General features: G+C 41.3%; 3 protein-coding genes and 1 long non-coding RNA gene across 9 annotated transcripts; 3 read left to right on the forward strand and 1 right to left on the reverse strand.

Annotated features, from left to right (window-relative positions):
- Positions 1-919: 919 nt before the first annotated feature.
- Positions 920-9254, forward strand: si:ch211-114c12.2 (uncharacterized protein LOC336578 homolog). Its single transcript, XM_056411455.1, has 10 exons — positions 920-1004; positions 2138-2199; positions 2315-2965; positions 3302-3940; positions 6334-6425; positions 7241-7337; positions 7451-7526; positions 8346-8417; positions 8514-8669; positions 8778-9254. Exons 2-9 carry the CDS (start codon positions 2159-2161, stop codon positions 8646-8648), a joined length of 1803 nt encoding a protein of 600 aa, XP_056267430.1. The 5' UTR covers positions 920-1004; positions 2138-2158; the 3' UTR covers positions 8649-8669; positions 8778-9254.
- Positions 9255-10298: 1044 nt separating this feature from the next.
- On the forward strand, positions 10299-12871 carry si:dkey-71d15.2 (SH3 domain-containing kinase-binding protein 1). 2 transcript variants are annotated; one of them, XM_056411572.1, is made up of 7 exons: positions 10299-10407; positions 10613-10695; positions 10785-10896; positions 11182-11281; positions 11378-11586; positions 11677-11740; positions 12648-12871. In XM_056411572.1, exons 2-7 carry the CDS (start codon positions 10665-10667, stop codon positions 12684-12686), a joined length of 555 nt encoding a protein of 184 aa, XP_056267547.1. In that variant the 5' UTR covers positions 10299-10407; positions 10613-10664; the 3' UTR covers positions 12687-12871. The 2 variants fall into 2 exon arrangements, with proteins under 2 accessions (XP_056267547.1, XP_056267548.1); XM_056411573.1 differs by lacking the exon at positions 10299-10407 and adding an exon at positions 10437-10526.
- Positions 12872-13983: 1112 nt separating this feature from the next.
- On the reverse strand, positions 13984-22143 carry lipia (lipase, member Ia). 4 transcript variants are annotated; one of them, XM_056411569.1, is made up of 10 exons: positions 22108-22143; positions 20059-20142; positions 18554-18927; positions 18366-18474; positions 17225-17326; positions 16119-16475; positions 15875-15964; positions 14945-15053; positions 14661-14834; positions 13984-14552 (listed from the first exon to the last, which is right to left on the reverse strand). In XM_056411569.1, exons 2-10 carry the CDS (start codon positions 20114-20116, stop codon positions 14468-14470), a joined length of 1458 nt encoding a protein of 485 aa, XP_056267544.1. In that variant the 5' UTR covers positions 20117-20142; positions 22108-22143; the 3' UTR covers positions 13984-14467. The 4 variants fall into 4 exon arrangements, with proteins under 4 accessions (XP_056267544.1, XP_056267543.1, XP_056267545.1 ...); XM_056411568.1 differs by lacking the exon at positions 22108-22143 and adding an exon at positions 20603-21608; XM_056411570.1 differs by lacking the exon at positions 22108-22143 and having other exon boundaries at positions 16119-16286; positions 16386-16475; positions 20059-21608.
- Positions 16389-18376, forward strand: LOC130191849 (uncharacterized). Of its 2 annotated transcripts, XR_008831267.1 has the most exons (3): positions 16389-16479; positions 17244-17478; positions 18319-18376. It is a non-coding gene; the product is annotated as an uncharacterized LOC130191849 (long non-coding RNA). The 2 variants fall into 2 exon arrangements; XR_008831266.1 differs by lacking the exon at positions 18319-18376 and having other exon boundaries at positions 17244-17909.
- Positions 22144-22175: the final 32 nt, after the last annotated feature.

The following is a 22175-nucleotide window of genomic DNA, read 5'->3' on the forward strand; positions in this document are numbered from 1 at the left end:
AACTTGATTCTACCCTTGCTGATATAAACATAATAATAATAATAATAATAACTTTATTTATATAGCACCTTAAATAACAATGTTTACAAAGTGCTCCACAGAGAGTCAAAGCAAAACAAGTGGAATAGCAAGAAACCAATATTACATTTAAAAGTATATATTAAAATACAAAATAAAATGGAAAATCCAAAATTAATTAATTAAAATTAAATTAAAAACAGACAACTAAATTAGGGGAACCAAAGTTCTGCATAAAAAGACAAGATCACTTAAAAGCTGTTCTATAAAAATGGGTTTTAAGAAGTGATTTATAAGAAGTTACTACTTCCGGCGTCAAATTAAGCCCGCTGCAGGTTATTTATTTTTTATTTATTTTTTTGTTTTTGTTTTGGGGGGTCCACAGTGATGTATATGTTGTGAGTGTTGTATTGGTTTATGTAGATATAAATGTGTACGGATGGGTGTAGGTAAACTGTGTAGAGACTGTGTAGATGTATAAATGAAAGGAAACTGAGAGCCATACAAGGGGAGGGGTGGGATGGGGAAAAGTTTGTGTAATGCTTTTGTTTTGTTTTGTCTTGTTTTTTTTGTTTTTCTCTCCTTGTTTTCATCTTATGTTAAAAAAACAAAAAAACATCACCCTTGTGTGGTGTTTTCTACAAGGTTATACATTTGTGTATTTTCTTTTTGTAAAATAATATTTTCAGCATAACAAACTGTAAATGCTATTTCACTACAAATATCCTGTAAACAAATGTTTGTTAATAAAAAATATATCTTTAAAAAAAAAGAAAAAAAAAAGTTACTACTAGGGTAGATACATTATAAAAGATACATCCTCCACTTCCCAAATAAGCGTGTCGACCATGCAGTTCCCACTCCGAGGCGCTAGGTGGCGCTTGGGGTCGAAAGACACCCGTCGGCGCCGTGTTGATGAAGGGCGAGGTAGCTGCGACAGCGAAGAGCAGCTCCAACTGTGTCGCAGTCGACGATTTCTTCTTTTGGTAAGTTAGCAAGCGAAATTATTTAATGACACGTCGTGGTGACGGCGGTGAACGTATTGTTTTAAGTTAAAACCGTTCACCAACGTGTCGCCGAGACGTTCAAATGCCTCGCGACGTGACTCCGGAGCTCGGGAGAAAAACATAAACGTCAGCGAAACTCACAGGTCGAGCTAGCTGGCGGCTAGCTGGCGGCTAGCGCGACACGTGAAGCTATTTGTTTTAAAAGCTAAACGAGAGCCGACACATTGCGGCCACGTTGCTGCACTCGCGTCACAAGAGACACGCGCTGTCATCGAGGCCTTTGCTCTGAAAACGGACGAACGCGTCGCCTGCGTCGTGTTGTTCGCGTTGAGCCAGATGTCAGTCGTCTTAGCTCGTTAGCTCGCGTTAGTGCTAAAAATGGAAGCCCCAGACTCCTCGACCGGGGTTTACAGGACCAGGACTGAAACCGAACCCCTCTGCGACGAGTCAATCTCAACTCTGAGCTCCCGTTTCGACTGTTTTTCAATTTATTCTTGGTTGTTCACATTATTATTGTGCTTATTTTCCACTGAGATCGCTCGTCTGGTCGCGACTGATAATCCGCGTCGGGACTGAACTGTGCGGCTCAGCCTGCTTCACGTTTGGTTTATCTGGGATTCACAAATACGAGCAAGTAGAATATGTCTTTAGTTAGTTCTCTACTTTGGATTTCAGCTCCACTGTCGTTGCATCGTGGCGTTTACATATAAACAGTAGAAAGTGCAGTGAGTCGTATCTGTGTATCGGTCCTGATTAGGTGTGTTTGTCCACGAAGTTAACTTTGATCTCTGAATCATAGTTCAAATAAGCAATTTTAAAACTTGAAAAACTTGTCTGTAGAAATTTAAATGGTGTCTTAGCTTATTTTATTACTTTGTACTTTAAGATATTAATCATGTATTAGATTGCTGTTTTAATGTTTCACTAACTTTGACTGATGACTCAGCTTGTCTAAAATATTAATTAAATAGAACTTGAATGGGAATAAAAGAAACAGGGATACTAATTAACTAACGCCTGACTGACTAGACAAGTTTATGAAGTCAGTGGTTCAAATATTTTTTTTTGGCTGAAGGCTGCTGAGACTAAATGTTTTCTTTTGTTGTTCATAGATTACTCACTCGCTTCTAAAGATGGTTCGGCCGCATTTTGGACCGCCCCGTTTAAAGCCCAGGTAATGTCTTTTTGACTTTCAAGTTGCACGCCGCTTTGGTTTTATGTTCATGATTGCTAAATCTCTATACAAAGTTATGCGTTGTAAAAACAAAACATTTCGTGTGTCCTATCAGACCCTACGAAGATGGTCACGGCATTCGACCCAACGAAGGGAATTACAACCCCCACTCCAAAAGCCGAAGAGATGTCCAGGACAAGACGCCTTTTCACTGGAGAGATTCCAGGGGCAGAGGACGACCCCCGGTCGTCAAAAGAGTCCCCCTGATGGGAGAGCAAAGGGAGCCACGCTTCAATCACTGGAGGTCCCAAAATCAGGATTCCTTTCAATCGTACCCGCCCAAAATGGAACCACACCACAGCCAGAGGAGGCATTCTCCATCCAGGCAGAATCGCTCATCCTCTCGCAGTCCTGCACGAGGATCCCAGAATCAAAGGGGCCCGCCTTTCCACGGTCACCCCTCAGGTCACAGGTCACCCTCGCCGAGACATTTTCGCAACCACCCGGCTGATAGGAGGCCGGGCTCTGCGCCCCCGTTCCAGGGGTCTTTCAGGGGCAAAAGGCAGTCAGGTTTTCAGGAGCAGCGGGGTCGAGACCCTCGTGGGTATTACAACCCCAGAGAAAGGCCCTTTGAGCACTCGGGTCATGGCATGAAGCGCTGGAACGAGGCCGGAGCCTTCTCTCATCCGCACAATGGAGAACACGGGCCCTCTGGTTCACAGAGGAACCCCAGAGAGATGCATGGGAGAGGCTCATGTCCAGAGAGGTACAGGAGTGAAGCAACAGCCCCGGCTGGGTAACATGATTAAAGAGGAGGCCTGAAGCTGCCCCAGTCCCCCCCCCCCCCCCAGTCACTGGGGTTGTATTGATTACCTCTACTCGACCCCAACTCATAATTATTAGAGGGGATTAATTGGGGTCTGATGTAAATTTGGTTTCACCTGCCATTGAGGAGTGTTACACTTACCTCACCATGTTTCATTCTGTCATGGCGTTATGAAGGGGCTGCATTAAGATAAAAGCTAAAAAATTCCGCCTCCCACTAAACATGGCAATGGATCTGTCGTTGTAATGATTTCTCTATTGTTTGATGGATGTGCAGGTGGTCATCTGAGCAAGACTCCAGGCGACAGCGTGGTCCGGTGGAGAGGCAGGGCAGCAGATCCCACAGTAGGGAGAGGGCACAGGATGGCCCTCACCTGCCCCCGTTCAGAGCCCCCTCGTGGAAAGGGGGCCCATCGCCATCCTCCTCCTTCCACAGGAACCCTCAGGAGAGGCCAGAGACAGGACCCCGCAAGAGGAGGATATCGGACATCAGCATGCCCTCATCGGACCCTGCACTGGAGCACGGCAATCAAAAACAACCCAGGAGGGAGAGGCCTCAGCTGCTCAGTATTCCCAGGCCGCTGGGCGGTAAACCTTTGTCTCTTAGGGATCGAAGTTTCCTGGTCAAGAACAAACAAGTCCGAGCGGAGCCTCTCGTTGGGATCGCAGTGCCGACGTCTGTGAGACCCAGGCCTCGCCTGGACGCTCCGGCCTCGCAGGAAAACAACAGCTCCGTTATGGCCATCAGAAAGAAACGTTTCCAATCGACTCCAGTTCCCCTGAAAAAGCCGGAGCCGAGGAAAGTCAAACCACAGCAGACACCCCCCAGAGAGGAAAGCAATACCAGCAAGTCCTCAAGAGACTCTGATACAGGCAAAGAACAGGTGGAGTCTCGCCGGTCCGCGAACACGCACAGGTACGGTATCTTCCTTCTCGCACTGTTCGCAGGGGCTTGATGATGATTAGGAGGTGAAGGAAGAATGTCTCTATGTGAAGGGGGTGCCAGCTGTGGAGAATGGAGATGTCGGGATGAGCTTTATGTGCCACGCAGTTGATGAAAAACTGCGAAGGTTTTCAAATGCCCCCTCCCCTCCCTCCGCGCGCCGCCTCGTGTTTCACACGGTCTTCCTATGAAGTGGGCCGAAGAGAAAGGGCTAAGTTAACGCAACGCGTTTAAAACCCCGACGCATTTTTAATACCCTCGATGAAGAGTGTGGAGAAAGTGTTGAAGGATTCCTCAGTTTGTCAGGATTAAGCCTGAAAAGAAGCTTCAGTAAGCTGTGAAGACTCCTTCATGCCCGTCGGAGAACAAACGCACATTGAAGCTGAAGTTTCATCGCGTAGTGTAAAACTACCTGTGTGGAAAACGAGGACAGGAAAAGGACGCCCCTTAAAACCGCTTAAAGCTGCCCCCCTTTGAAGCCGTTGGCAGCATATCGGCCAATCGTGGACGACGGTAAAAGAGACTCACCCAAAACAAAAACAAAAAAAACGAGACGACAAAGTTACAGGTCAAATGGCCTGTTTGAGATTCCCCAAAACAAAGCTGCGACACTTTGTTTTACTTATATCAAGATGGATGACTTGACAGAACGAAGACGATGAATGCCAATGAAGACGGATTTCAAAACTAGCCACCGTCAGTTAGATGATTTTTAAATTTTTTTTTACTGATAAGTTAAGTGATACATAACTCAATATGCACGTCAAGTTCCCAAAAAATGAAAAACTTTAAGAGGCAGCAACTTTTTAAAAAGCCCCACTCTAAAGTAGGCACAACAATTGATATTTTTCTATTTATTAATGCAGTACATTAATGGCCATATTTAGGAATTGTTATCACGTTCATCAAATGTGTACACGTGCGTCCAAGACTCGTGACGTTTGAATCCCCGTCTACCTCCAACCTTCAGCAGAACAATAAGGAGCCGTAACTGCTGCTTGCACGACTTCACGCTGTGCACCCCGAGTCCCGGAGTCCTTTGCGTGTCTCTGCCTCCATGAGATCGTCACGGACGCCTTCAGACGGCCGCGTCAAGGCGACGGAATGGGCAGAAGTCAAACCTGTGACCGTAAAGCGGTTTATTTGACCGCCTCTATCGTCGTGATGTCACCAACGACGCCTGCGTTGAAACGAGCCCGTGACGTGATATTTCGAATTGGCTGAAAAAAAGATACGATGAAGCGGCGGCTAAGAGCAAAAAAAACATCGGGCGCTTAAAAAAAGACCCGACTGAACGGAGTCAACGTTGAAGGAGAATCCCGACTTGATTCGGCACGGAAGGAAGACCCGTCGGTACGGCGTTGCCCTTAACGGGAACGCGCTCGGCCTGGACCCGCGGGTCGGCGTGTGCCGCCGTCTGTTCCTAAAGTCTAATCTGACGGCCTAGATAGAATTCAGATCGGCACTTTACCTGACCGGTGCCGCCAAAGTCCACAGCGCCGACGGTCTCCCGCCCAAAACCTCCACGCCAACCCGCGAAGACATTGATGATGGGCAACAGATGTTCAGTCGGGTCTCTGCTCTTAACCCCTCTGAACCTAAAACTACTGGAGAGGATGGAACCGAATCAGACGATCACCTTTTATTAAACCCCCCCCCCTGACTTTCCCTAAATCATGCCCCCAAACGTAAGATTACTAGGATGTGTAAAGGACCAGAAGTCTCACAGGCCTCTTGTGGATGCCTTGAAACCTGGACTGGTTTGAGAAGCAGACAAACACCGGATCGTCTCTGAAAAACCACCGCACCACGACGACGAGGACGCTCTTGATCCGCCCTCCCGGACACGCTCAGCCTTCACCCCGGAGCTTCAAATCTCGTGAAATCCCTTTTCGGACGACGACTGAGCGAACTCCGAATGACCCCGACGACAAAGTTCAGGAAAACAAAGTCCGATCGGACCGGACAAACGAAGCCTCCTGTGCTTCTGAGAGAGGGACGATAGAAGATACGGCGACGCGATCTAGACCCGCTCTCTAAAAAGTTGTCTCCCAAGATTTGCCGCCTCTAACGATCACCGAGTAACTGAAGAGAGCTCAGATTGATTCAGGGTACAGTAAAGAAGCATGGACAATCCATGGTTTTTGTAAGTACCCATGTGATGCGTGGCTTTATGATCATTTATCTGCCTGCACAACTGCTGTTCATTACTGGTTTAACATTGCATCACTTCTAAAGTATTGAGCTGATTTTACATTTTAACCACTGTGATGACGGTGATTTATCCAGGCCACATTTAGGATCGCACGACGCCGCCGTGGTCACGCCGACGCCGTTTAACACGGCCTTCGCTCATCTCTCCTCAGGTTGTCTTCTCCCATAGAGAAACGTGACCTCGTTGTTTTGTCCCACTGGCCGCCCGGGCCGAGCCCGACGAAGGGCCGCAGCCCGAAGAACGGCAAGTGTTTTTTTTTCTTCTTCTGTTCTCACGACCCAGAGACTAGTGGTTGTGGTAGATATTGTTTTGAAATCATGATTCCAGTCGTTTTCGTTTCCATATGCATTACTTTATTGTGTAGGTTTTATTTATTTTTTAAAGCTTCAGGTGCACGTTTTATATTCAGTATCGGGGGGGAAAAAAAGAATTAAACTGATTATTGCCGTATTTTGTTTGCACTCAGAAGGGAATTGGTGATTTTTACTCTCCCGGTGAAAAGTTTTAGAACGCCCACATTTTTCCAGTTTTTATTGACATATAAGCAGTTCGAGTGAATAACCTGAAATGGTACAAAGGTCAGCGGCAAATTGCCAGAGGTTAAACAAGTTTAGGTTACCAAAAAATAAAGTACATTTCAGAGTTCTACAAAAAGGCCATTTTCAGGCAACAAGTAATTAAGGGTTAACGACTCGCAGCTGGAGGACCTTTCTGAACTATATCTGATTTCCATTGTAGAAGGAAAGCAACACGAGTGAGTTCAGCTATCGTATCTGCTAAAGTGTCACACATGTAGATTACATCTTGTTAAACGAAATGATTCCATGCTAATTTTTATCTCCAATTGTTTATTTGTTCTATGCTTTAATTTCAGAGTAGATTGAGAAATTAAACTGTGTGCATTTCAATAAAAACTGGAGAAATTGAGTTGTTACTATATATTTATGTAATTGTAATATGTACTGCGATGCACTACAGACATAATGAAAACCTACAATAGAATATACGTCTGTTGATATAAGTGTATTTATTTTGATGTCATTTCTTTGTTCTTGCAGATCAAGACGCACCGAACAGCCGACTCTCGAAGGCGGATGACTCCAGGTCGTGGCCTGAAGACCGAAGACAGAGTTTCATGGACCAGAGGGTGTTCAGGTACACGTCATACCATCTTTATTCATTAAGACGTGCGATGTTTCCACTGGGTGAAATGCAAAAGCTTTATGCGGCGCGTGTCCCGTTTCTGATGCTCCTTCACATCTTCGCAGGCCATTTAATAATATGATGCAGGACAGCTACAGACCCGGGAGGCCCTTCAGGAGACCGGGACAGGGACCCATGCAGGTGAGATTAGTATTGCATAAACTGTGCTTCTCGATCTGATAATTCATGAAGAATAACAGCGGTAGCAGGGAAAACCTTTTTTTATATATTTAATTATATATACAGGACTGTCTCAGAAATCCTATCTCATAAAATTTTAATATTTCCTCAGACCAAGTAAAAAAAAAAGATTTATAACAGCTGAGTGTTGTCAAGGCTCAGGAAACCCTTGCAGGTGTTTCGAGTTAATTAGACAATTCAAGTGATTTGTTTAATACCCTACTAGTATACTTTTTCATGATATTCTAATATTTAGAGATAGGATATTTGAGTTTTCTGCATAATCAGCAATATTAAAAGAATAAAAGGCTTGCAATATTTCAGTTGATTTGTAATGAATCCAGAATGTTTTTTTAATTGCATTACAGAAAATAAAGAACTTCATCACAATATTCTAATTTTCTGAGACAGTCCTGTATATATATTTGTGTATTTCTTTATATATATTTTTATATATTTATTTATTTACATATAGTTTTAGTCTATATCGCACTCTTGAAATATTTCATTGTATTCAAGTGACTAAATTGTGAAATATACAGTTTTTACATGTAGTCAGCTTTTTATTTCATCTTCCTGGACCTCGATAATTAAAGTTGTATAATTACTGCGAACCAACTAAAACACAAGTGTCAGCTGACCACTAAAATATTCTAGTTTAGTATCGTGGCCACTAGATACCGACGTGTGAATACACATTCTACACGGTTTTCTATTCATTTAACATTTAAAAGGAGACGGTGAGGGTAATTACATACGGCATCGTTTGGTTTTTATCAGAGACCTCGGTTCCCTGGTGGTCCGAGGAAGATGGGCCCCGAAATGTCCGGAAATATTAGAAGACCGCTCATGGTACGCATACCCTCCTCCTCGGCGACCACTCTGTTCTTTTTTGTGAAATTGATTATGTGAATATCCTAAATGTTTAAATGTCTTTCTTCCTACAAGGAGAGCTTAGTGACGCGTCCCTTCCAAGACCAGAGGCCGGTGTTCAGAAAAAGTTACAACATCATGTCCAAATACCGCAGCATGCGTCAGCAGCGGGCGCCGTACAATGACCGGGGGCCCAACCAGCGCTGGTGACGACCTCTGGGACGACCTCTGGTACGACCTCTGGGACGGTGGACACGTCGTTTATTTACAACCATCTATAATGTACACGATTGTCTAGTAATGCTGTCTTCAAATCCTCTTTTTTTTGTCTTCCCACAGACATGATTACTGGAGGAAGCTCTGAAGCTCATCGATGTCTCACTACCCCCCCCCCCTCGCCCCCCTCCTCCTATACTGTGGAAGTATTGTCGCTTAAATTTTTTCTCTGATGCAATTGTTTAAATTGCATCTTTCGAGGTACCGCTGTATTTTAGTTTTGGGCTATTTGTAACGTTTGCCATCGCGTGTGTATTGTTCGGCCTTCTTTCTTCTTGTGTATAATTATTTAGGAGTGCCGCCTGCGATCATGGCCGGCTTCTCTTTACTGAGTTAGTTTGTAGCTCGCTCTTTTGTTTACCAGCTGGGATGGATTTGAGGTTTTGAAGTACCCAGAAGAAACGTTTCCTGTAAAGAATAATCACGTGTCGTGTCGTGATGAGACTCAGCGGCTCGTCCAATTACACTACAACTTGTACAACTTGTATAATCACATGTTCAGTTTATTGTTTGAACTGAAAATAAACCAAATTTAACATGCTCGTTTTGAGATTGTTTTATGTACTGAATAAATAATGCAGTTTTTAAGAATTGAGGCTATTCGACAGGTTTCTGAACCTTAACCTATAATTGTAGTTTCTTGGAAATAGATTAGTCATCTTTATTCAAGAGAATCTGAACTGATCTGAAGCAGTTATTTAATCGAAGATAAAGCTGCTGACATGCGGGTCATTTAAAAACAACATAGCAATCTCCCTCCAGATTAACCGAAAACACGATATAACGATTAGATATTATTAGTCCCACATTGGGGGAATTGCAGGATCATAGCAGCGGTTGCACATTAGAGCAGTAGTAAAAGATTAAAATAGAATATTAAATATACAGAGTAATATAAAGATTATATGCTTGAGTAGTTTAAGTTGAAAGTTTAAAAAGAAGATTCACTTAACTGTCATGGAGGAATAAAGAAGCAACATATTTATATTAAGGAAGCTGGAATAAGAATGTTTACTTGCATTGTATCAAAAATAATACTCAAAACGTTTAATCGACTCAACATGCTTGTGTTTAATAATTGACGACAATCATATTTACCTTCGCATTGAAAATGCGCAAGGTTATGTTTTGATCGCTATTTATTTATTCTCATAACAAAAGTTTTAAACCGAATCGCATGAAATTTGGTGGGATGATTGGTTATTATCCGGGGACCATTTGATTAGATTTTGGGATCAATCGGCTCAAAGGTCAAGGTCATGGAAAGTTCAAAATCTTCTTTTTACCATAGCGCGGTAAATTTTTATCCAATTGGCATGCAACTAATGCCAAAATGTTCATAATGCAATGCCCAATCTTGTGATATGCGAAGGTATGCGCTCTACCGAGTGCCCATTCTAGTTCACTTATTTTTTCCTCTGAAATTTCAAAATAAATCCAAATCATCACTACTTTATGCTTTAAAAAAAACTAAAAGTCCCTCTAACAACACACTCCTGTTGTGTGACTGCCCTGTCCCTTTAAACGTGGCCCTCGCCCTTCAGCCCCCCCCCTGGTGACCTCTGTCCACATGGCTAAACTTAGCCCTCGGGCCGGCGTCCCCTCGCCATCACAACACGGAGCCGGTCACAATGGACGGTGTCGTGTTACCACACATGCTGCCGGATCTCGCCGCCGCCGCCGGTCACACGAGGTGAGAGTGCGCTGAAACTTAAACTATAACAACAATCTGAACTCAAGGTTGAACAATGTGAGCTCCTTTGTTTCCCTCTGAGAAGCAAACACTTTGATAACTCTCAGGTCGACGAGCAGGTCTATAGTTGTTTATTCTAATTAATTTGATAATGTTGGTTGATTTCCGCTCCACTGACCTTGATGCACTCTTTCTATTTGCGTAGATGTAGACCTTAAAGACTCTCACTCTCTCCCCTCGCGTCGCCCTCTGTCCCCATGGGCAGCTTCAGCTCGGCCCTCGTTCCCGGTAAGAAGCGACACACACATGTGGGTCGCTGCAGATATTCTTGTCTTGCGCTTTGACGCTCGTTCTCCATTTTCTTTTCTCTCTCGAAGACACCGAAGAGTTTCATTCCGTCGTGTCGGTGGCGGAGGAGCTCGAGGAGCTCGAGGAGCTCGATGAGCAGGTGGCTGCGGACCCGAGGTTACAGCCGCGGCGTCACACTCTGGGAAGTATACACTTGTAATAATAGAAGTGTTAGACTTAGGGAAGTGTGTGTTGTCTTGGTGTCCTTGGGATAAATTTAACTTGTTCTGAGCCTCCGACACAGCAGTAGAAGAAGTCTACTGTAACTCCTTACTCAAAACAAGGTTAAAAAGTACGTATCAGCTATATTTGCTGGGGAAAAAACTAGTTTTTTTATTTCTTTACATTCTCACATTGGGTAAAAGTACCCTTTAAATGTCTTTTTTTTATTACTCATCAGATGTCTCAAACTAGATTTAACTTACAGGTGACGCTCATGATGGCGGAGGAGAGAAGAGCGAATCAGAGTGAAGAGCCGGATTCTTTCACGCCTCAGGAAACACGGCGAGATGAGGCCTCCCCGCCTGTTAGTGCGAAAGAAAAGAAATAACTTCAGACTTTTCAATCTTCATATTTTGGTCTTTTTGTTTGCGTGACGTTCGGATTATTATTCTCTCCACAGGCAGCAGCAGCAGCCGCCTCCCCCCCCACGCCCACGCAGTCCTTCACCTCCCTGCTCCCGAGGGCTCTCTCGGCCGTGCTCCACCTGGCGGCTCCTCCGGGCCTCGCCGCCGACCCCCAGCCCGGCAGAACCCCCCCCGGCCTGGGACAGCTGCAGGCGGAGCTGAGGGACCTGAGGGACCAGTTTGAGCTGATGAAGAGTCAGCACAAGTGCGTAAAAAAAGAAGAAGTATAATCTCCCAGTCCCTACCCCCCCCCCCCCTTATGCACTAATCTGATAAAAAAAATATTGTGCTCCAGCAAAGAAATCCATCTGCTGATGAACGAGCTGGACGAGGAGAAAAGGATCCGCTTGACTTTACAGGTATATACGGCAAAAAGAAACAAAAGGATGAGAGAGAATTCATGTTGTTCTTCTTCCTTTCGTTATTTTAAATAATCACGGTTCGTACGGTCATGGAAAACCTGGAAAAGTCATGGAATCTTAAAATGGTTATTTCAAAAGACCGTGACATTTTTTTTAATTATCAAAAGTTTTTGGAAAAGTCATGGAAGTTTGTTATATTCATATTTTCATTTACGCAATTTGATCAAAAGAATAAACATTTGGATGCACTACCGTTCAAAAGTTTGGGGTCACCCAGATAATGTTGTGTTTTCCATGAAAACTCTCACTTTTATTTATCAAATGAATTACAAAATGAATATAAAATATAGTCAAGACATTGACAAGGTTAGAAATAATGATTTTTATTTTGTTCTTCAAACTTGTGGCTCAAAGGAAGGCCAGTTGTATAGCTTCTCTCACCAGCATAACTGTTTTCAGCTGCGCTCACATAGAAAGGGTTTTCAAGGGTTTTCTACCCCTCCGTTAGTCTTCTAAGGCGATAACACAATGTACCATTAGAACACTGGAGATGGGCGTCTATACACCTCTGTAGAGACTTCATTAAACACCAGAGAATAGTCATTTACATATTAACTATGTAGAGAGTGTATTTATGATTAATTTAATCTATCTTCATTGAAAAAAAATAGTGCTTTACTTTGAAAAATAAGGACATTTCTAAGGTTTTTCTTCTATTTCTAAGTGACCCCAAACCTTTGAACTGTAGTGTATATATTCAGTCTTTTAATCAAACTATTTTCTCTATTTGTGTCACTTATACTCGAGTATACACCGAGATTCCATCAACATGTGTATGAACCCTGATAATAGTGATTTTTGTTGTCATTGCACTCATTGTTGGATACTTTTTGTTTTGTTGTAGATGGAGATTCAACGTATGAAGAAGCACATGTATAAATGAGCGGAGTGGAGAACTTCTACGTTATTTAAAGGTCCCATTGTACACTTATCTGATGAGATTATATTTTTCTAAATTTTAGAAAAATCATCGTTTGCTCCTTTTTGATTGTATTTTTCTTGACCTTTGTGAATGAGTCTGGAGGGCTGAATGTTTTAATGAGGACATTAAAACGACAGTGCAGAGGAGAGACTTTATTTTTATTTTTATTTTTTTACAATCAATTGGTTTTCTATATCTCGAAACCAGCATCTGAAACATCCTGGAGTGGGGAAATGTCTTTTCATGAAGAGAAACATATGTTTTTGTTGGTTTTCCGGTTAGGATTAATAAAATAAGATAATCCTTTATTATTCTTTAATATTTATTAATATATGTCAAATAGTTTTTCCATAATTCTTCCGTTATCTGTGTGGAAAAAATTTGGCAGTGAAGCGGAGAGGAGGAAATCAAATGAGAGCCAGCAGTCGATCAGCTGCCATCAGTTTATAATAATAATAATAATATTAATAAGATGAAGCTTATTTCTTATTTCAGGTGCATCTCATTAAATATATATAAAGTTGCCTTTTTGATCATACAAAACAAATGTATTGACAGAGCTGCTATGAATCCATTAAAAATGTCCCGTTATCGATTTTATTAATGATCAATAATTCATCCATTTACACAAGTGGCGTTATTGAGATTGAGGAAACGTCCTCTATAACATTAGTGCAGTTCAGTCTATGGACAGAAAGTCGGGGATCAACGTTTTTGTTTTATGGCGATAAATGTTCATACTTTAAAGTTTTCACTCTTGAAAAAGAAATGTGTGATTCTACAAAAAATAATCTGCAATAATTATGTCTGTCTTCTCTCAGTTTGACTAAATTACACCGCGATCATAACAAGGCATTACTGGAAACTCGGAGCAGTCGAGAAGAAAAATAACATACATTAATAAGTATTATTTAAGCAATGTATTCTTTTAAAACCAGCGTCGCTTTAGCAGTCACAGCGTCCGTCACTGAGATACAGCGGGTCCGGAAAGTATTCAAACCAGTTTAAATGTTCACTCTTTGTTTCATTGCAGCCATTTGCTAAAATCAAAAAAGTTAATTTTATTTCTCATTAATGTTCACGCAGCACCCCGTCTTGACAGAAAAAAACAGAAATGTAGAAATTTATGACAATTTATTAAAAAAGAAAAACCCTTCGCTGAGTATTGAGTAGAAGCACCCTTTTGATCTAGTCCAGCCATGAGTCTTCTTGGGAATGATGCAACAAGTTTAATAAGAATTATTTTGACCATGTGATATTTCAGTTTTTCTTTTTTTAATAAATTAGCAACAATTTCTACATTTCTGTATTTTTCTCTCAAGATGGGGTGCTGCGTGAACATTAATGAGAAATAAAATGAACTTTTTTGATTTGAGCAAATGGCTGCAATGAAGCAAAGAGTGAACATTTTAAAGGGGTCTAAATACTTTCCGTACCCACTGTATAACGTCTCATCATAAATCATAAGTCATAAATCCAACTCGCCCCACATAAATAAACTTCTTTGGGCAAAATATTTCTTTAAAAAAACAAACAACACATGTATTTTCTCTTTAAAAACAAATGTACATAATATAGTATATCACATTTCATTGGATCCCAAAAGATCCCAGTGCAGCCAGGTGAGTTCATCCCGATTCCTGGAGGGATCGAACCGGCGGCCCAGTCGCCTCCGGCACGAGCAAAAGTTTGGCGTGTTTTGACATTTAGTCTCAAAGTTTGACATGTTTTGAAACTCAGTGTCAGAAGTTGGACTCCTCACAGAGAAGTGGCTTGAAGGTGACCTCCTTGTCCTGCCGCAGGAGGATGTCGTATCGACAGAGAGGCCTACGAGGGACGGAGAGAAACTAGTGAACATGCTTCAAATCATATTTCAGATGACATTTTCTGAAAGATATAACACATTCTTTTTAAATACGCCTTTGGGTTGCGTACCTCTCCGAGCGTTCCAGATGTCTGAGACGGATTCGGAGGACACGGAGCTTATATTTGGCCTTCAGCGCGTTCCCGGTGGAGAATTTGAGAGACACTTTTCTCACTGACTGAATGTCTTTGTCAAACTGGGCCAGCAGCGTGGTCTCCGTGAACTTCTTGAACTCTGACGCTTTACTGATGGAAAGAAGGGGAACAAAAGAGGGATGTTACTGAAGAGGAAGCAGTACCAGGATGGCCGAGAGAGGTCATGCAGGATTATGTTCCTGAATGAAGTGAAGACTTACTGGTTGATGGTCGCCACGGCTTCTTCACCGTCACCGTGAAGTTTAACCGTGATGAACCCGAAACGTACGTCCTCGTTCCAAATCATCACCTCCACCCGGTAGTTTGTCCCTGAGAGATTCAAAATATATATTTATATATATATGATTAAACTTCCAACACTGGAGCAAAAAATAAATAAACTTGTTTATCAACCACATGAATAAATTAAAAGTACAAACAAAAAGTGGAATGTATATATATATATATATATATATATATATATATATATATATATATATATATATATATATATATATATATACTTGATAGCAGACAATTTATGACCTTTTTTGGCTCATAAATATACTGTCGGATGAAATAGAAATAATTTTGTAATACTCATTATTGCAGGTGCAGCTTTTCAAATAGAGTTGAATGCCATTATTATTGAGACATATTTCGATTCATTAAATAAAAATTTAAAAAAATTGCCCCACCTGCCCCTTTAAAAAAAAAAAAAGTTTAAATTTCATATTGATTATGCCTGAACTGATGCTGCATTTCCAGAGGTGATGAAAACCGAGGTGTGTGTGTGTGTGTGTGTGTCAGGGGCCCACGTGCACATTTGAAACAGTAATACTCTCTTAAAGAATAGATCCCTTTCTAATGAGATCATCTGAAGCTAATTTGAGGCTTTTCCAGTATGAGCTATAACATTTTATTTACTAAAATTCCCACACCAGGAAAACAAAAAGAGGTGTTAATCGATTCACTATTTTTTTGTATTGCTCTTCATTGACTTTGTTTTTAAAAAATCTGGACGCTCCCTTTCATATTTATTATGCAGCTTAATGTGAATCCCTTGAACATGAATAATATACGTGGATATTCTAAAGGGAAGTTTTTAAAGTTGCAGCATTGCGATGTTGATTATTCGTGTTGTTACTTACTGCAAAATGGAGAGGCTGTGTTGGTGGAGAAGAAGCTTTTGGTTTGGCCGATGCGCACCAGGACATCTCTCCACTGTGTGACATCATAACCTGGATGTGAGGCACGTCCATTTAAAAAGACCATCACATCACTTTCTACCTGCACCATAAACATCTATGCTTGAAGATGCATTCATGTATGTCTCTTTTATTTATTAAAATAACAGTGTGTGTTTATTTTCAGAGACAAGGGAAGCTCCCTAACCAAACACAGGACATCCGGCAGCACCAAAGAGGTCGCAGCTCAAGCAGTCTCCATCCAGAAAGGCCTTGTAGGAGGAGCAGGGGTAGGCCGTGCTGGCACACGTCCGACTCAACGAGTCCAGGAAGAGCAACACTGACCTCTGGTGGTCACATTTAAAATAGGCTCCTCCTGCAGAGGGGTCCGAGTTGTTCGGTACACACAGCATTGTTCCATTGATTGAGCGACCAATCCAGATGAAACCTTTTTTTCTTTCTTTACAGACCTTACCAGAAAAGATGGTCGTGGGGCAGCCGGGCTGGTCCGCTCCTCCGTTAGCGTAGAAGTCGATGTGACCCAGAGGTTCTCTGAAGCCCAGGCCTGCGTGAGTCACCTCAATATTAAGAGTCATAACTTAAAACATGATGCAAAGAAATGACTGAGTATTTCAGTTGTAGTTACTTACTTACCTACTTAGTTAATAACTTACCTAATTAGTTACTTAATTACTTACCTACTTACTTACATACTTACCTACCTACCTACCTACTTACCTTACCCACTTGCTTACCTACCTACCTACCTACCTACTTACTTAACTACTTACTTACTACCTTACCTACTTACTTACTTACTTAACTACTTACTAACTTACCTACTTACTTACGTACTTACCTACCTACCTGCTTACTTAACTACTTACTTACTAACTTACCTACTTACTTACTTACTAATTTACCTACTTAGTTACTTACTTACTTACCTACCTACTTACTTACTTAACTACTTACTTACTTACTAACTTACCTACTTAGTTACTTACTTAATTATCTACTTACTTAATTACCTACCTACTAATTTACTAATTTACCTACTTACTAACTTACCTACTTACTTACTAACTTACCCACTTACTAACTTACTTACTTACAGCTCATATTGACATTTCACAGATAATTCCAGATCTCTTATAATCCCTGTTGTTCCTTTGACGATGACCTATGACCTTTCCTTCTTCCCTCTATCGGAGGCTTTGAGGATTGTTGTGAGGGTAATCTCAGTGCTGACCGTCTGACTGTGATTTAAAAAACGATTGCAAAGAACAGATTGAGTGTTTCAGTTTCACTGACCGTCGATGTCCGTGTGCAGCACGTCTACGAACTGGGCGTCCGTGGGGTCCAGGCGGTCCCCTGGAGGCGTGCCGGTGAACTGAGGCCCAGCTGGATCCAGAGCTGCAAACATCACACCACACTTGTAGTTTAATCTCAATCCCAGACGTGAGGTTATCATATCTGGTTTACGGTTATATGAGTGAACTCCAGACGTGCTGACGTGGATGTCTGTGCAGAGGATAATCTCTGATGGACCCGAGCTCCTCAGCCAGGTGCCCACAACTACAATGTGTATTACCTGTAGCAGGAGATAATTTAAATAAGTTATGTAACTAAATAAATACGTGCAGCATTTATTCTACTGATGTAGACGTCCACTTAGAAAGTGTATTTGTCTAATTAGTAGTCAAAATATGGATGTAAGACACAATCAGTCTTTTCAATGGGATATAGAGACCTTTCTTTATAGACAATGCATCTTAAATATACTGTTTATATACTTTTAAGCATGACAGGCTAATTGTGACACAAATCACTTCCTAATAGCGACATATAAGGTTTTCAGATCCAATCTTTTAAATCTCTTGAACTGTTGACATGTTTTGGTCCCTGTTTTTGTCAACTTGTTTTAATTTACTACTGAACTGAACTTTGTGACACTTTGTCTGTCATAAGTGAAAAAATAATAAACTTTACTTACTTACTGACTTACTTATTTACCTACTTACTTACTTAATTAATTAGTTACTTACTTACCTACTTAATTATTTACTTACTTACTTATTTACCTATTTACTAACTTATTTACTTATACTTACTTAGTTACTTACTTATTTACCTACTTACTTATTTACCTACTTCCTTACTTACTTATTTACCTACTTACTTACTTAATTAATTAGTTACTTACTTACTTACCTACTTACTTATTCATCTACTTACTTCCTTATTTACTTATACTTACTTAGTTACTTACATACTTACTTACCTACCTACTTACTAACTTACTTACTTACAGCTCATTATGACATTTCACAGATAATTCCAGATCTCTTATAATCCCTGTAGTTCCTTTGATGTTGAACTCTGACCCTTTCCTTCTTCCCTCTGAGGATTGTTGTGAGAGAGAAACATCTCCGTTTCCAGAGTGCGGCCTCACCTGTGATTCTTCCCAGCGACCCGTTCAGCTTGGCGCCCACTAAGCCCGACATATGAGCCCCGAGGCTGACTCCGATCATGTGGATGGAGCTCAGAGGGGCGCCGTGCTCCTGCAACGCAGACCCATCAGTCACGTGACCACGCGACACACCAGACGGTCTCATGTGTGTGTGTGGGGGGGTCAAATACCTGCATCTTTTTCACGAAGGCCGTGAGGTTGTCGGCCGCCCTGCGCGTGTTCTCCACCACCTTCATGTAGTTGATATTCGCAGCTCCGCGGTTCCAGTCCACCACGACGACGTTGCCGTCGGCCCTGGTCAGCAGCAGCTCCGTGATCTTCTGCAGCCACGCCGGCGGAGATCCGGTGGGCCGGTACCCGTGGATGACGAAGGCGGTCGGCCTGGACCAGTTCACGTGGGGGTGCGCGTGGGACGGGTCGCTGTGGGACAGCAGCGTGCCGCAGGTGCCATTGTCCCTGGTGTAGAGCAGCAACCTGACCTGGAGGCTGGTTCCCACGATGGCGTGTCTGAGATCTAGATCTGTAAATTCTTCACATATTTGAGCTGGAAGTGAGCAGAGGAAGAGGGAGAGTTTGTTATTAGGGGAGGATGACAACAAGAGAATACATGAGAAATGACCTTTTTGACCTTTTATCCAGAATCTTTTATGCTTGTAGGTACTTTTCAATCAAAGTATCCCTGACATTGTCCAGTATATGACTCAGTGTTGGAGTGTTTAAGGTTGCAACTGAATTCTGAGGAAGCTTCGCCCCCCCCCAGACGGACGCGTCATGGACGAGTTCAACTGGGAGGCAATGCTGGGAGTTATGCATGGAACAGACCCGTGACCATCCCACCCATCAAGTGGATCACCCAGTATGTGGTCACGACACACAACCAATCACATGATGGCGTGCTGGTTTGTAGATGAGAATCAACTGCGCTCAAATGCATCTCAATGACGTTCATAACAAACTGAAATATAGCGAAAAGCTGGAAAGACTGCGTTGCTTCAATCAGAAAGAAAACGGCCAATATATTTAAAAAAAGAAACATAAGTAGATGAAATAATGAAGTGTGTTTACAACAGGATGTTATCTGTTTACAATAGGTTTGTTTCTTTTCTTAAACATTTGAATATTTAATTTAAAAAACAGCACCCAAAATGAACAAGTATATATATATATTTATAAATATATTTATATATATATATATTTTTAATATATATATATATATATTTTAATATTAATATATATCTATATATAGAGATATATATAGATATATATTTAATATATTCATATATATATATTTAATATATTCATATATATATATTAATATATATATATATATATATATATTTTCTTTTTAAGTTCTACTGAGATGGAAGAATCTTCATGTTTAGGAAATGTAGGAAATCAGCTGTTCTCAGCCGCTGTTACTCAACAGATCACTGCTGCACGTCGGCATGTGTTTCAGCTGAGAGACATTGTTTACGTTTCTGCATATTTGGTCTCTGCAAACCACAAGAGAGGCCGACGTGTTGGGTCACCTAAGAAATGTCAGTTCCTCAAGCGTTACTCATGCAGTACAGTTTCTACACACAAGTTGACAAAGGCGGCTGTGTGCGTGTGTGTGTGTTTGTGTGTTTGTGCACATGCATTTACATTGTAAAGTGTTACCTCTGGGGCTTATTACCTTTGCATATTTGAACAGTTACCGGCAGCAGCAGTGTCAGGTATCGCCACAGGAACATGCTTTGCACCAACACGTGTAAATGATCTGTAGACACAGTTGTCAGCCAGACCATAAAACACCTTGTCAAACACCATACAGCCCGCAGTATGAAGAACAGTCGATACACAACAGGCAGCTCAGCTTCAGGGGGAATGCAGTCCAACCCCTTCACGGGGCTCTCTGACAACTTCTACCTTTCACCACACACTTGTAGTTTGATGTATTTTTGCTTTGAATGCGACCCGAGCGAAGAAAAGAGGTTATTTAATCATCCACACACCCAATGCTGTGATTGTGTGAAGAAAAAACAAGTAATTTCATATTGTTAGTTTCATAAAATAACAAAAAAATCAGATTTTCTATCCCCACCTACAGTGATTAATCTCAACCAATGATATCGTGATTGCAAGCTAAACTGAAATCAGCTGAAATCACAGCAGACGAGTGTTCAGTGTCAGATTAAACAAACAGAAAGCGTAACTTGTCATTCTTATCAGCGTCTTACCTTTTTTTTGCCGTATGATAATAATATTTCCTGTTCTGGTTAAAGGTCCAGGACACTACAGGTCATCCTCTGTGTGTGTGTGTGTGTGTGTGTGTGCCTCCCTCCACTTATTTGGGCAGTGTTGGAACCTCAGGAAGTGAGTAGAGCAGTGCTCCCTCCCCGCATGATCTCACGAGGATAGCCACACCCCTCGCTCGAGGTCATTGTGTTTACAGGTGAAACATTCCTGGGAAGTCACTCCTGGTTTCTGCATGCGTGCTCCAAAATAAAACCGGTTATGAGACGGTTTCTGTCTCTCTTAATCATTTTAATCTGTATAAAAAAACAATCTAGTCCCAGTTTATTGTGTCTTTATTCATGAGCAAGGCATTTTGAGGCAGAGTGAAACATATTGTGTGAATTGTTCTTAATATTTCACTCCCAAAATTACCGGTCAGACTCTCTGGCAACTGACAGTTGAAAGAAGTTGCGCAACAAATCCTGCTCCGTAATTCGATCTCCAGATGTTCCCACAATACACTGCACACAGTATTGTACACAATATACTGTACACAATGTATTGTGCACAACGTGTCGTGGACATTTCAGAGGTTTAGACATCTTAATAATTATTATTATAATATATGTTATTTATAAGAATATTAATATTTTAATATTTTATTTTAGCTTCCAGCCTCTCCTGCTCAATCTTTTCTTTTTAAATGGTTGCACGTCCATTTATATGTCTATGCATATTATGTATCGGTAAAGTGTGTCTGTATGTGTGTCATATGTTTTATAATATTGTATTTTTTTTTTACTTAACAAACAAATTGATAGAGAGAAAGTTTCATGGGATTCATGGTGTCACTTTGTCCTCTGATGTTGACTAAATCTGACTAAATAACTATCAATTTCAACATGTTCACAACTAAAATGTTAGCATGCTGATATGTTGTCAGCATGATGTTTATTTATCATTTTTGTCAAATATACTTTAGTTAATTAGCATTAAAATTGAACAAAGGCTCATAAAAACCCATAAAGTATTGGACACATTTTAATTTTCGACACGGTGATGATGATGCACTCGTTAAGGGTTCGTCAAATGTATATAATAAATATGAATATTCTTGTGAGGTGAGATTAAGGTAATGAAGCCAGCGGAATCTGAACTAAAGAAGTGAACCGACTGACTTTTAAGTGTTTTCATTCACATCTAGTGTGGTTATGTAATAACGGGATAATAACAAGTAGGCAGGGTAGCACGTCATTGAGTTCAAGATGTACCTACATGCCGATGTTAAAGCTCTGGGCTATAGTCACACTTATAGTTGATCTTATATCTTCATCTGCAGGAAACGTTACATTACCTGTAGCCTCTATTCTCTACGTGTCGCACAACCTGGAAGAACAGTATATTATTTAATGTTTATACATTTTACCAATAGTGTAAATAACATTGCTTCCTCTATCATGCTGAAGTCCTATCGCTATAAGAGCAATCTGCCTCTCTGGATACACACTTTACCAGAGTGGCTTGAACTTTGCTCCTCTCATTCTCCCGTCATCAGGGAGTCCGATAGGAAGTTAC

Source organism: Pseudoliparis swirei, chromosome 3 (genome assembly GCF_029220125.1).
Source record: "Pseudoliparis swirei isolate HS2019 ecotype Mariana Trench chromosome 3, NWPU_hadal_v1, whole genome shotgun sequence".
Lineage (NCBI taxonomy): Eukaryota > Metazoa > Chordata > Actinopteri > Perciformes > Liparidae > Pseudoliparis > Pseudoliparis swirei.

Coding starts and splice junctions, on each gene's coding strand:
- si:ch211-114c12.2 (XM_056411455.1), top strand. CDS start 2,159: ATGGTTCGGCCGCATTTTGGACCGCCCCGTTTAAAGCCCAG. Junction 2,200..2,314: donor CCGCCCCGTTTAAAGCCCAG/GTAATGTCTTTT, acceptor GTGTCCTATCAG/ACCCTACGAAGATGGTCACG. Junction 8,418..8,513: donor ATATTAGAAGACCGCTCATG/GTACGCATACCC, acceptor TCTTCCTACAAG/GAGAGCTTAGTGACGCGTCC.
- si:dkey-71d15.2 (XM_056411572.1), top strand. CDS start 10,665: ATGGGCAGCTTCAGCTCGGCCCTCGTTCCCG. Junction 10,897..11,181: donor CAGCCGCGGCGTCACACTCT/GGGAAGTATACA, acceptor ATTTAACTTACA/GGTGACGCTCATGATGGCGG. Junction 11,741..12,647: donor GGATCCGCTTGACTTTACAG/GTATATACGGCA, acceptor GTTTTGTTGTAG/ATGGAGATTCAACGTATGAA.
- lipia (XM_056411567.1), bottom strand. CDS start 20,170: ATGGTCTGGCTGACAACTGTGTCTACAGATCATTTACACGTGTTGGTG. Junction 18,475..18,553: donor CCTTCGTGAAAAAGATGCAG/GTATTTGACCCC, acceptor TCTGCGTTGCAG/GAGCACGGCGCCCCTCTGAG. Junction 16,476..17,224: donor GCTGCACACGGACATCGACG/GTCAGTGAAACT, acceptor TGACTCACGCAG/GCCTGGGCTTCAGAGAACCT.